This window comes from Musa acuminata, chromosome BXJ1-6 (genome assembly GCF_036884655.1).
Source record: "Musa acuminata AAA Group cultivar baxijiao chromosome BXJ1-6, Cavendish_Baxijiao_AAA, whole genome shotgun sequence".
Taxonomy (NCBI): domain Eukaryota; kingdom Viridiplantae; phylum Streptophyta; class Magnoliopsida; order Zingiberales; family Musaceae; genus Musa; species Musa acuminata.
In genome coordinates, this window is record NC_088332.1 from 32,267,231 (window position 1) to 32,279,188 (window position 11,958).

Here is an 11,958-nt window from a genome sequence, read left to right on the forward strand (position 1 = left end):
GATCACAACCGTTTGAAAAGCAATAGTTTGGGTTAAGAGCCTTAGAATAGTCTTTGCAAGCCTTGTTTTTCATATTGCTTAAGTGTTCACCTCCTCCCATCTTGTTGAAAAGAATTGTAAGAGTGTGAACCACTTGTAAAGGTTGTAAGAGGGGTATTAGTCCTTCCCCTATAAGAAATTTGCTAGTGGAAGTTGGAAGCCTCTTCGAAGAAGGCTTCGCAAGTGGATGTAGGTCATTTTGACCGACCCACTTTAAAAACTACTACGTTATCTGGTTTGCATCCTACTCTTGCCATTTACATACTGCAAACTTCTCTACTTAGTTACTACGCTTCCATACATTTCTAAGTTATCAAGCTTCTAAAATCGGTTTCCATTGATATTGCTTTTCATCGTACGAAAGATTTATCAAAACCGAAGTTTTAATCCGCTGCACTAATTCACACCCCCCCCCCCCCCTCTTAGTGTCGCTCCGATCCTAACACCGCCAACCTTGGCGGTGGCACCGCTAAGGAGATGGTCTCCCAGGAAAACTAGGCGGTGGCACCGCTTGAGCTCAGTCTTCGAGCGAGACTGGGTGGTGCTACCGCCCCAGTCAAGCGGTGGCACCGCCTCGGCTTAGTCTCCGAGCGAGACTAGGCGGTGCAACTGCCCCTGACAGGCGGTGGAACCGCCTGAGCTCAGTCTCTAAGCTCTAGCAGGCGGTGCAACCATCCCTGTCAGGCGGTGGCACAATCTAGAGGCTCAGTCTCCGAGCTGCCAGGCGGTTGTACCGCCCTAGTCAGGAGGTAGTACCGCTAGGGCCCCAAAAATCCGGGAGATGACATTTTTGAGCTCCAAATTCAAACCAGTTTGGAGCCTATAAATACCCCTCCTATCCCTGGGTAAAACACACAAGCACAGAGAGATTAAAAGAGAGAAAACATTGCTACAATCTCTAGAATTTTCCTCCTCTAGCTTAAGTGTTAGAATTCTGTTTAAGAGAGGAGAGTGAGTGCTTGTAAGGGTTGTCTCCTAAACCCGGTAAAAGGAGAAGAGGAGTGTAAGAAGGAGGTTGATCTTCGCCTAGTAAAGGAAGATCATTAGTGGATGCCGGTGGCCTCGACGGAAGAGGAATCGGAGTGGATGTATGTCACGATTGACCGAACCACTATGAACTCTCGTCTTCTCTGGTTTGCATTTATTCTTGCTGCTTACCTTATTGCAAACCTTCATATGTGCTTTACTTCCTCATTACTTTTGCTGCACTCATTTACGAACTCGCTTTCAAGTTTCTGAAAATGGTTTTACATCGGAAACGATTTCATCGTACGAACGCAGTTTTAAACGGCGAAAGTTTTCCGCTGCACTAATTCACCCCCCCCTCTTAGTGCTCTTGATCCTAACATATCTCAATTACGACATATTGAAATAAGAATGATGCTTTATTTTTGTCATATTTGGAAATTGATGAATTGCACCATTGTTTTGTTATTCCTCTCTTTTTGCCAATGACAAAGGGGGACAAAGAATTTCTAGCATGCACATTATGAAAAGGGGCAAACTTGTTAGCTTGCTTATCTCAAAAGAGAAGCAAAGATTCCTAACTTGCATATTTCAAGAAGCAAAAGTTGCCTTCTTGAACATCTTAAAATTGCTAACTTGCATGTCTTAAAATGTTGTAAAATTATTGCTAGCTTGCATAATGATAAAATTGGAAATTATTTTTATTATGCAATGATCTAAATTTGAACTTATATCTCAAACACTTAATAGTTGGAACTTCTTCTTTTTGTTGATGACAAAGGGGGAGAAGTATTGATCATATTATGCATGATGACGTGTTGCAAATATTCATGATGAAATTTGCAATGACTTGAATTCAGCTTAAATTCAAGGTTCTATCAATATGGCATATTGATAGGGGGAGTTTGTTTAAACTCCGGGAGTTAAGGTTAACTCCGTTGTCAATTGGTTATCACAATCAAAAAGGGGCAGATCGTTGAATCTCGGATTTTGATGATGAAACCATTTGATAAGTATTTATGATTTAATCTATGTTTTTAGTGACGCAGGATGCTTCGATCAGGATGAGACAATTAAAGCAGGAAGAATCATGTTGGGCCGGAGGAACATGTCAAAAGATTGTACGTCGAGTTGGAGGATCGATCGACATATCGACAAAAGGCTTCATGCCATGGATTCGGGCATCAGGCCAAGAAGAGTAGATATTATGCCAAGGATATCGAAGTTGCGGAGTCAATTGGCTGATTGGCCAATAGGCCACAAGAGAGGACGATGTGCCAAAGAATCGGACGAAGCGTCGAGGGACCAATGACATGCTGGACAATATGATTCATTCTTAGTATTAATTATCCAGATTAAAGTGTGTTTTTATATGTGTAGGATTAACTACGATAGCAAGGCATAAAGCAAAATGAAGTCCCAGAGTCAAGGACGTGATTTCGTTCGGAGTTCGAGAGTTCATCGGAAGTCGGGATGTTCATCGGAAGTTCTATCGGAATTGATTAAGAAGTCTCGAAGCTTGCCAAAGAAGCTCATCGGAATTCGCCAAGAAGATCGTCGTAAAGTCCAGGAGCTTGCCGAGAGTCCGCTGAAATATTATCGAGAGATCGTCAGAAGTTCACCGGAAGATCGTCGGAAGAAACCAAGACTTACGGACTTGTTTAGCTTAAGTATGTCTTAGATTTTGTAGTTAGCACGTAATTGGATTTGGAATTGAACCAACCCAATTATGGGCTAGTTGGGCCCATGTAAGGACTGTGTTGGGCCCAATAAGAGGCCCAAACAGTGACCCAAGATGTGACACTATTATGGCATAGTCTCCGAGACTATGTCAGGCAGTGGTATTGCCCTTGATAGGGTACCAGGCGGTGGTACTGCCTAGTGGCCTAGTTCTAGGTGGTGGTACAACCAGACTGGGCAGTGGTATCGCCTAGTGTAGTGTTAGTGTTAGACTAACACTGGTGGTGGTACCACCCAACACAAGTGGTGGTACCGCCCGAACCCAGAAAGCCCGGGATAAGATGTTTTTAGGCTCCAAGTTTGAATCAACTTGAGGCCTATAAATATCCCTCTTATTCCTGGGTAAGACACACAAGGATTAAGAGTAAAAAAGGAAAGAAATACTGTTGCAATCTTGTGTGAGCTCCTCTCAAAGTTCTAAGTGTTAGAATAGTTTGAGAGATGAGTAAGTGGGGGTATAAGGGTTATCTCCTAAACCCGATAAAAAGGAGAATCAAGTTGTAACAAGGAGGTTGATCTTTGCCTATTAAAGGAAGATCGATAGTGGATGCCGGTGGCCTCAAAGGAAGAGGAATCGGTGAAGTGGATGTAGGTCATGATGATTGAACCACTCTAAAATCTGGTTTATATTTCTTTGAGTAATTTAATTTAACTGCAAACCTCCTTACTTGCTCTTTACATCCACTACTCTCTTATATATGCTTTCAAAGTTATTATCTTTACGAAACGATTTTTTGTCGGAAACTTATTTAATCAAAACGAAGTTTTAAACCGATTTTATTTTACCGCTGCACTAATTCACCCCCCCTCTTAGTGTTGACTGTTGATCCTAACAGACACGAGGTGGGGTCAACTAGTGCTTTCTCTTTTGACTATTGGAGCTCTCATTGCATCTTCTTCAAATATCAGTCCATTTGTTGTTGTTGGATTTGTAGAAAGTACTTCGTCGAGTCCATTGATTGGGCGTTGGATTCAAACGAGGTAGATTGAAGATGGTACAGTTCGATAGGCCTTACGTGTTCTTAGGATATTAACACCATGTTGGGTTAGGAAAAATCGACAAATGTCGATGGTAGTGGAGCAAACGACTACAATTGATTTAGAGGTACTGCTTGTTGGGTCTGAGGCAAAAGCAAAGTGATAGCCTCTATCTATCATACCTATTAACATCTATATGTGTTGAGTGAGATTGAATAACACCTTAAAAGGGACAAGTAAGTGGCTCTAGCCATTCTTATAGGTGAGAGACTTGGGTAATTGAATATGTATTAATATTTTATTAGTGTTTGCGTCGAGATGGATGCACCGATATATGAAAGGAATAGTTGTTGTCTCCCTTGGGTGAAAGTATTAAGATCAGGGGCAAAGTCTCTTTACTCAAGCGTTTATTAGGAGGATCAGCAGGCAAGTGTTCATGTTGTTGATGTTCTAGTTAGCCCAATGTGATCCAAACCCATGTGTGCAGGATTGTCCAAGGTGTCTCTGAGGTGAAAATATCCTTCTAAGGTGTCACTTGCATGAAGATTGAGGACGGAAGAGATTTCTCAACTCGATCCCTTCAATAACCAAGTTAATAACCTGAGGTAGATGTATGTGAACACGAGCGGTGAAAAATGATCCCTAGTAGAGAGGCAGAATATACTACGGGAAGGTAGCCCTTTAACTGCTTCCAACATCTTACCTTTGTCCCTTTGTCCACGTAGCTGACAAGAGAGGAGGTAACCTACAACTATCTGCTTGGATGTATATCTGCATAGATAATTCAAAGGGACAGGTCTCGTCTCCCCTTTCTAGCTTGGCCACCATACATTGCTCATTGAATGATAATTGGTTATCAATATTCCTCAACAAATTACAGATGTAGAAGAGCAAATTCTGGCAGCCAACATGAACTTACAATTATATACATTTCAATTATAATATGCTGGTATTATCGAAACCTTGGTACCACTTTATATACAGCAGTATAACTTTCTTCTTCACAATCATACATTCAATAGTGAAGTTCCATTTCCATTCCATACTGCAATCTAATCACCTGGTGATACTAGCTTCGTCTCTGCTTGATACAGCAGTCACTTCTTCCTGACTGCAGTCTTGAGTATTGATGACTGGAGAGAGGAAGAAGGACTAATGGCCTTCCTGATCTTGAATAGGTTCCATGCAGTTCCAATTGCATGGCCTGCGGTTGCAAACACATCGTCTGTTGCTTCTCCTGCACTCTCCCCAAACCTGTCACCCTCAGTGAACATCAAGCATTGTTTCTTAGAAACAGTAGAAATCAACTAAGAAGCATGATAAAGAAACAAAGTAAAGAGGTAGAATATGTCATTGGAACCCTTCTCATTATGCCAAGAAAGAATGAGCTCCAAGCTCTCTTCCACATGCTAGTGCAGTCAGTTACTGTCTGGGTGAGGAATTCTTAGCTCTTACCTCTTGGATACAGCTCCCGAGACCACATTTGAAGTGGCAGCAAGAGTGCTTCTTTCAGCAGCCTCTACTGCATCAAGAACTTTGTCTGCACCCCAAAAGCCATGTGTAAGACCAAGAAAACTTGGATCGAACTTTTCTGAATGCATCACTCACTAATTGCATCAAGTGAGGCCAGAAGAACCTCTCCTGGTATTGTAGCCAGCAGAGATTTCCCAGCTTTGGATCGAACCAGGGGCACTGACACAGAGCTGGTCACCAGAACAACACCATCAAGCAATGTCCTGCTCATCTTCTCTGTCATCTCCGACAGCTTCCTCACCCTGAGAACAACCACAAGTCATTTGTCGAACACTTGCTGTCATTACCTTCTTAGTTTTTTTTCGAATTACCTTCGGATGGCCTTATTGATTTCGCCACGCTTCTTCATCGACTCAGATCTGTTGTCACTTTTATTCCTCCCAGCAGATGCATTGGTGTTGCTTGCTGCATCTTGAGGCTGAAGCAGAGTGGCTCCCTTTTGAACCTGCAACAATTTTGTAGGTCAGTGTCCCTGTAATGTTGAGGAATGTTGAGGAGTGACTCGAACCTGACTGGTGTATGCATTGCTGCACTTAAATATCCCTTTCACAATCTCTCCGGTCCCTCCTGCAATGGCCTTGGCCAAAACTCCATTATAGTCCTCAATTCTTGGCGTGTAATCCTTCCAGTAAACCTCATAAGAGGAGTTCCTCTTCAACGAGGACGAAGCATCCGAAGGAGCAGAGAAACATGCGTTCTCCTTGAGGAACATTTCCAGAGAAGCCAAGCCTCCATGTGGAGCAGCAAAGGAAACCCCGAAGTTTAAGAACCCACCATCTTTGCAAGGCAAGGTAAAGAGGTAATGGAGAAGGTCGAGCTTGATGACAGGCTCATCCTTCGTCAAGGGCCATCGGAGATCAGCTCCAACTCTCACCACTGTTGCTAACACCATGTCATCTTCTGTGATCCTGAGAACGGTGAAGTCCCCCTTGGCAAGCTCAACCGGTGCATCTCCTCCATCTTCCATTAAGTAGACCGAAGCACCTGGGATTTGGAGAAGCAGATCTTCTCTGCGGTTGCTTCGCCTTGTTGGAGAGGAGGTCCTTGGTGTGCAGCAACCCATGGCTTTGTGTTCCAACTGCAGATGATTAAGGAGAGAAGTTTCAGAGAGGGATAAATAGAGGGAAGGGAAGGCAATTGCTGTAGTTCCCAATTGAAGTCTGAAACCTTGAGAGCATCTTTGTTGTGGAAGGAACCATGGCAGGCTATGAGAATAATCCATTCTTTCTTCAGTGGCTCACTTTATTCCATGCTTGAGGAAGAAGATATTCACCTGCTATAGAATCTATGATGGCATTTTTGCAATCTATTTTGATTGCTGCACCAGAAGAGATACAAATCAATGCTTGTTAAGAACAAGAAGCAAAAGCCAAAGACATGAATTTTTAGCTAAATGACTTCTTTTTCTTCGTGAAATTTCTCCAAGCCAATACTCTTAAAGAAGCATGTAAATGCGAAAACGAAAAAAGAGACAAATATGTGTTCTTCTTCTTCCAATTCTGGGAACACAAAGGTACTTTGGATCTTACAGCAGATTTCTCCGGAGCATCGCAACCCAGCTTGGAAAGACGATGTGATCGCGCGGACTCGACCGAAAGGTCAAGTTCTGGATCACGTGTACTGTTATCTATGTGGGTCCCTCGTGCAAGCGCCGATCTCTCCTCGTGGGTAATCAAGTGGGTAAGTGATAACAGGTGGTGAAAGTGACGGCGGGGCCCGCCTTGATGGATATAGACTGCCCGAGAACAATATCACACTAGATTATAGAATCATTGATTATTATAGAAGTTGTTTAATATGTTTTATATTTTACTTATTGACGTTCACTAAGGATTGTGATAAGATTTGGATGATTGTTTCATGATATACAATTAAAATTTAAATTGATCCTGTGCCAAATTATGATAACACCACATTGTAGTTTCATATTAGAAGTGATAAGAACTTGAATTAATTTATAAGATAACTTATTTAAAAAACCTTCAATAATAAGATTTTAGCATATGATACTATAATATTTTATTTTTACTAAGAAAACTTTTTTTTTTAATTATGATCAAAATATCCTTTATAAAATTAAAAAATGATCAATGACGGTTAACCTTGGTTGACTCTATGTCTTTGGGCTGAACCAGTTTATTTGATATGAACTTACCCAAATTAGTTCAATAAAAACATAAGTATTTGATTTATTCCTTTTAAGGTTTATATTGTCTTTCTTTTTCCCCTAAATTATCTTGTGCTACCCCGTTTGAGAATACAATAGTAACATTAAAGAAGGTCGTTATTGCCAACCTTCTTGACATTAGAGGTCATCGTTGTTGCCATCGCCAATAGGAACTCCATCCTAACCTAATGAGCCCTAGCCCTAGCCAAAGCCATAGGAGGTCTTCATCATTGGAGAGGAGAGGAGAGTCGCTGCTTAGTGTCGATGGTGGTGTTATTGTCATTGGCTTCTTGTCTTGCCACTGTTATAGGAGGTTATCATGATAATTATGGTCGTCATCGTCAATGATATAAGAGGTCATCATCACCTTCCCGTCAACAGTATATTGGCCCGCCCACTAGTCATCGTGGCCACTAGTTGAGCATTGAGCCACGGTGATCAATAGGGGAAATAAGCCATCACCAACTAGTCATGTAATCATGGGCACTAGGTGAGCCTCAATGATGAACGATTGCCAACATTGATGTTCCCCTTCCCATTGGTGTCCGTCGCTATCAACAAAACCATTTATTGAGCCTCAATTACCAATGAAGCAACGAAGTAGCCATCATCGCTAATGTCCCAAGAGGTGGCTATCGTCGATGTTCTTATTTCTTTCGATTGTCGTTGCCTTTAACGAAGCCTTACAAAGCCTCAATGATCAATGGTTCATCGCTATAGCCTCATTTAGCTTTGTGCAACCTCGAATCGCTACATGATTTACTATTGTATTGGTGAAGCATTTATAGTGTCGTTGAAGCCTCGACATCATCCTTCATAGTGTCGCTAAAGTGTTGGCTGCATTGGCCTATCATTCGGTATTTTGTTGAATCATTCACTGTAACAACAAAAAATATAGTATTAAATGAATGCATCTTTATAATTTTGTATTATTAATTTTGAATATCATATAAGTATAAGCTATTTATGATAGATGATCCTCTTTTGAATGATATATTTAGTCTTCTAAATGAGATACGACACTTTCGATGAAAAGCTACCTTTGTCTCTATCGGAATCAAAAGTGATCTTGAAATAGTCATCTGATACCAAAGCAAGCTGAAAGATCTACCTCTGCACAACTTCAAAAATCAAACTTTATTTTGGGAAGTAATCATGAGTTACAAGAGCTAATTGAAGGATTTTCTTTTGCATAATCTTAAACTTGCAACTTTGATTTGAATTAAATAAATTATTTGTAACAGATGAAAATAAAACTAGTTATAAGATATTTGAAGAAAAGTGAGCTGAGTAGAGAACAACAAAAGAAATAAAAAAAGATATAGATCGTAATACATTTTATGCCCATGATATTATTGTTGAACTATTGATTTTAATCCAAATATGTATAAAAATCTCTTGGAGGATAAGATCATGTATAAAACTTCAACCTAAATGCTTTAGTGCCATATCCAAATGAAGTTAGGCTTGTCATCACTAACCTATACATTGGACACATAATAATTTATGATTGTACATATTATAACTTTTAATATAATATTTTTTTTATGATATTTGATAAATAAGTCCATCATGTTTTGTAGGTATTTAAAAATATTTCAAAGTTTAAAAGAGCTATGCAAGAATATGTTATAAAGATGAATTTTGAAATTAAAACAAAGTATGTAGAAGTTATAAGCTTTAAGCAAGACGTAAGGTTGAGTATTGTGGATAGATATAGTTGCTTATAGAGGTGATGCATATTAAATTACAAAGTTAGCACCAATGCAATATGTGTTTGGAAATCTAGGGCAAAAGAATAAAAAATAAAAATTTTAAAATTTTCTATAGAAAAGAAGGTTTCATCGTCGTAAGAAGATTGGTGTGTAAAAATCATAAAATTAAAAAAATCATGCGTGTTAAGAGATGTGTATTACCTAGGGGGATCGTATATCTCTAAAATCCTACATATCTATGAGAGAGGATAAAGAAGGTCAACTGTCCTCCTTTCTAGTGGTGATCCATATGGTAGGGGCTATGAAGATGCTCCTCAAATCATTATATAAATCTCCTCTTCATGCATACCATACAATCAAGAAGGGACCGGCTCTTCTTGTTGTCCACATGCCCTAAATAAGGGCTGCTAGCTGAGGAGGAGAAGGGGAGAGGAGAATAGGAGGTGATAGTCAAAAGGGATCTAGCCTATGGCCCTTTGGTTCCCTCGTATTTATAGAGGTCCTTTGTCAACTTAATCATAATGGATCCTACCCTATTGGGTACTAGATCTTTATCCAATAATCTCTTATTAACTCTTATTGAATTTTATGCATAAGATCCAATAATTTAGGGGCTTGATTGGATATCCAATAAGATAAGGGCTCCAATGGATATCTTATATCCGAACCTCTACTCATCACAATGTTAAATCTTGGATTTTGATGATAAAATCAATTAATGAGTTTGTGATCTAATATGCGTTTTTGAGTGACGTAGGACTAGCTTCGATCAAGGAGAGGTAAATTAATTAAAGCAGGAAGAATCATATTGGGCCAGAGTGAACATGTCAGAAGATTGGACGTCAGGCCGAAGGATCGGTCGACGTGTCGGCAGAAGACTCATGTCGTGAATTCGGACATCGGGCCGAAGGAGCAAACATTGCACTTGTTAGGATCAAGAGCACTAAGAGGGGGGGGGGGGGTGAATTAGTGCAGCGGAAATCTTTCGACGATAAAAAAAAACGTTCGAACGATAAAAACGATTTCGGTGTGAAAGTCGATTCTAAGATTACTTTAACTTAAGATCAAGCGAGATGACGTTAAAGTCAATCTATGAAGGCAGTTTGCAGTTATGATAAAAACCAGAATATAAGCGCAAACTGAAATATGACGTTCGTACGAAGAAACTGATTTACGTCTAAATGCTGATTCGTAAATCACTTGATTAGGCGAGATGCAGTTTAAGCAAGGATATAAAGGCAGTTTGCAGTTATGATAGAAATCAAAATGTAAACGCAAACTGAAATATGATGATCGTACGAAAAAACAGATTTACGTCTAAACGCTGATCCGGAAAGTGCAAAGCTTGAAACCCGATCGTATATGCGCAGAAAGCAGTAAGCTTTAGAGGAGGTTTGCAGTAAAGATAATATGCTCAAAGTAAATGCAAATCGAGATTTAGAGTGGTTCGGTCAATCTTGACCTACTCCACTTTTGGCTTCCTCCACTGACGAGGTCACCGACGTCAACTAGAGGCCTTCCTTCAATAGGCGAAGGCCAACCACCCTTTTACAGTTTCACTCCTTTTGACGGATTTAGGAGACAACCCTTACAGAATTTTCTCTCCTCTCCTCTCTTTACAGCTCAGAACTTGGAAGAAAAGAGGGAGAAGGACTTTTGGCCTTTACAACAATTTTGAGCTCTAAAAATCATAGAAAAAGATCAAGATTTCGGTGTAAGTTCATGCTCTTTCAGTGCTGAATGGGTGGGGTATTTATAGGCCCCAACCCAGTTCAAATTTGGAGCTCAAAATTGTTAATTCCCGGAATTTCGGGATCAGGCGGTTGCACCTCCTGACTGGAGCGATTGCACCGCCTAGCAGAGCTCGAAGACTGAGCCTCTGGGCGGTGCCACCTCCTGTTAGGGGCGGTTGCACCTCCTGCTAGAGCTCGAAGACCAAGCTCAGGCGGTGCAACCTCCTGACTGAGGCAGTTGCACCGCTCAACCAGTGCTCAGAGACCGAGCCCAAGCGGTGCCACCTCTTGTCAGGGGAGGTTGCACCGCCCAGTCTCGCTCGGAGACTGAGCCCAAGCGGTGCCACCTCCTGGCTAGGGTGGTTGCACCACCCAGTCTCGCTCGGAGACTTAGCCTAGGCAGTGCTACCTCCTGGCTTGGGCGGTTGCACCTCCCGCCAGAAATCAGGGTCCGAATGGGTTGATCCATTCGACCCAATTTGGGTTTTTCAGGGGCCCCATTGCCCCAAGATTAAGTTAATGAGATCACCTCGCATTTTCAACTTAATCATTGTGCTAACTACGATTTTTCCTAAGATATTTACTGCAACTTGCTCCGTTGCGTCAATCGCTTCTTCCGGCGAGCTTCCGGCGAACTTCCGACGATCGTCCGATGAACCCTCGGTGATGCTCCTGCGGACTTCCGGCAAACTCCTGGACTTGCGACGATCCACTTGGCGAGTTCCGATGAGCTTCTTTGGCAAGCTCATGGACTTCTCGGATTTGTTCCCGCAGAACCTCCGACGACTATCCGAACTTCCGTCGAACTCTCGAACTCCCAACGTGATCATTGTCTTGACTCCGACGCAACTCCTGTTGCATATCTTATTTTCATCATAGTTAATCCTGCACACTTAAAATAAAACTTCGATCGAGATAATTAATCCTAAGCAATTAACCAAGTTGTCCAGCATGTCATTGGTCCCTCGACGCTTCGTCTGATTCTTCGGCGCATCGTCCTCTCCTGCAGCCTATTGCCCAATCGGCCAGTTGACTCCGCAACTCCGATATCCCTGGCACAATACCTGCTCTTCTTGGCCCGATGCCC

The 11,958-nt window shown here is 41.4% G+C and overlaps 1 protein-coding gene across 2 annotated transcripts; it reads right to left on the reverse strand.

The window, feature by feature from the left end:
* Positions 1-4,552: 4,552 nt before the first annotated feature.
* Positions 4,553-6,846, reverse strand: LOC135676674 (senescence/dehydration-associated protein At4g35985, chloroplastic-like). Of its 2 annotated transcripts, XM_065188119.1 has the most exons (7): positions 6,786-6,846; positions 6,424-6,574; positions 5,765-6,334; positions 5,568-5,701; positions 5,332-5,498; positions 5,179-5,263; positions 4,553-4,977 (listed from the first exon to the last, which is right to left on the reverse strand). In XM_065188119.1, the coding sequence occupies exons 3-7, from the start codon at positions 6,317-6,319 to the stop codon at positions 4,821-4,823; spliced, it is 1,098 nt and encodes a 365-aa protein (XP_065044191.1). In that variant the 5' UTR covers positions 6,320-6,334; positions 6,424-6,574; positions 6,786-6,846; the 3' UTR covers positions 4,553-4,820. The 2 variants fall into 2 exon arrangements, with proteins under 2 accessions (XP_065044191.1, XP_065044192.1); XM_065188120.1 differs by lacking the exon at positions 6,786-6,846 and having other exon boundaries at positions 6,424-6,708.
* Between the last annotated feature and the right edge of the window lie 5,112 nt (positions 6,847-11,958).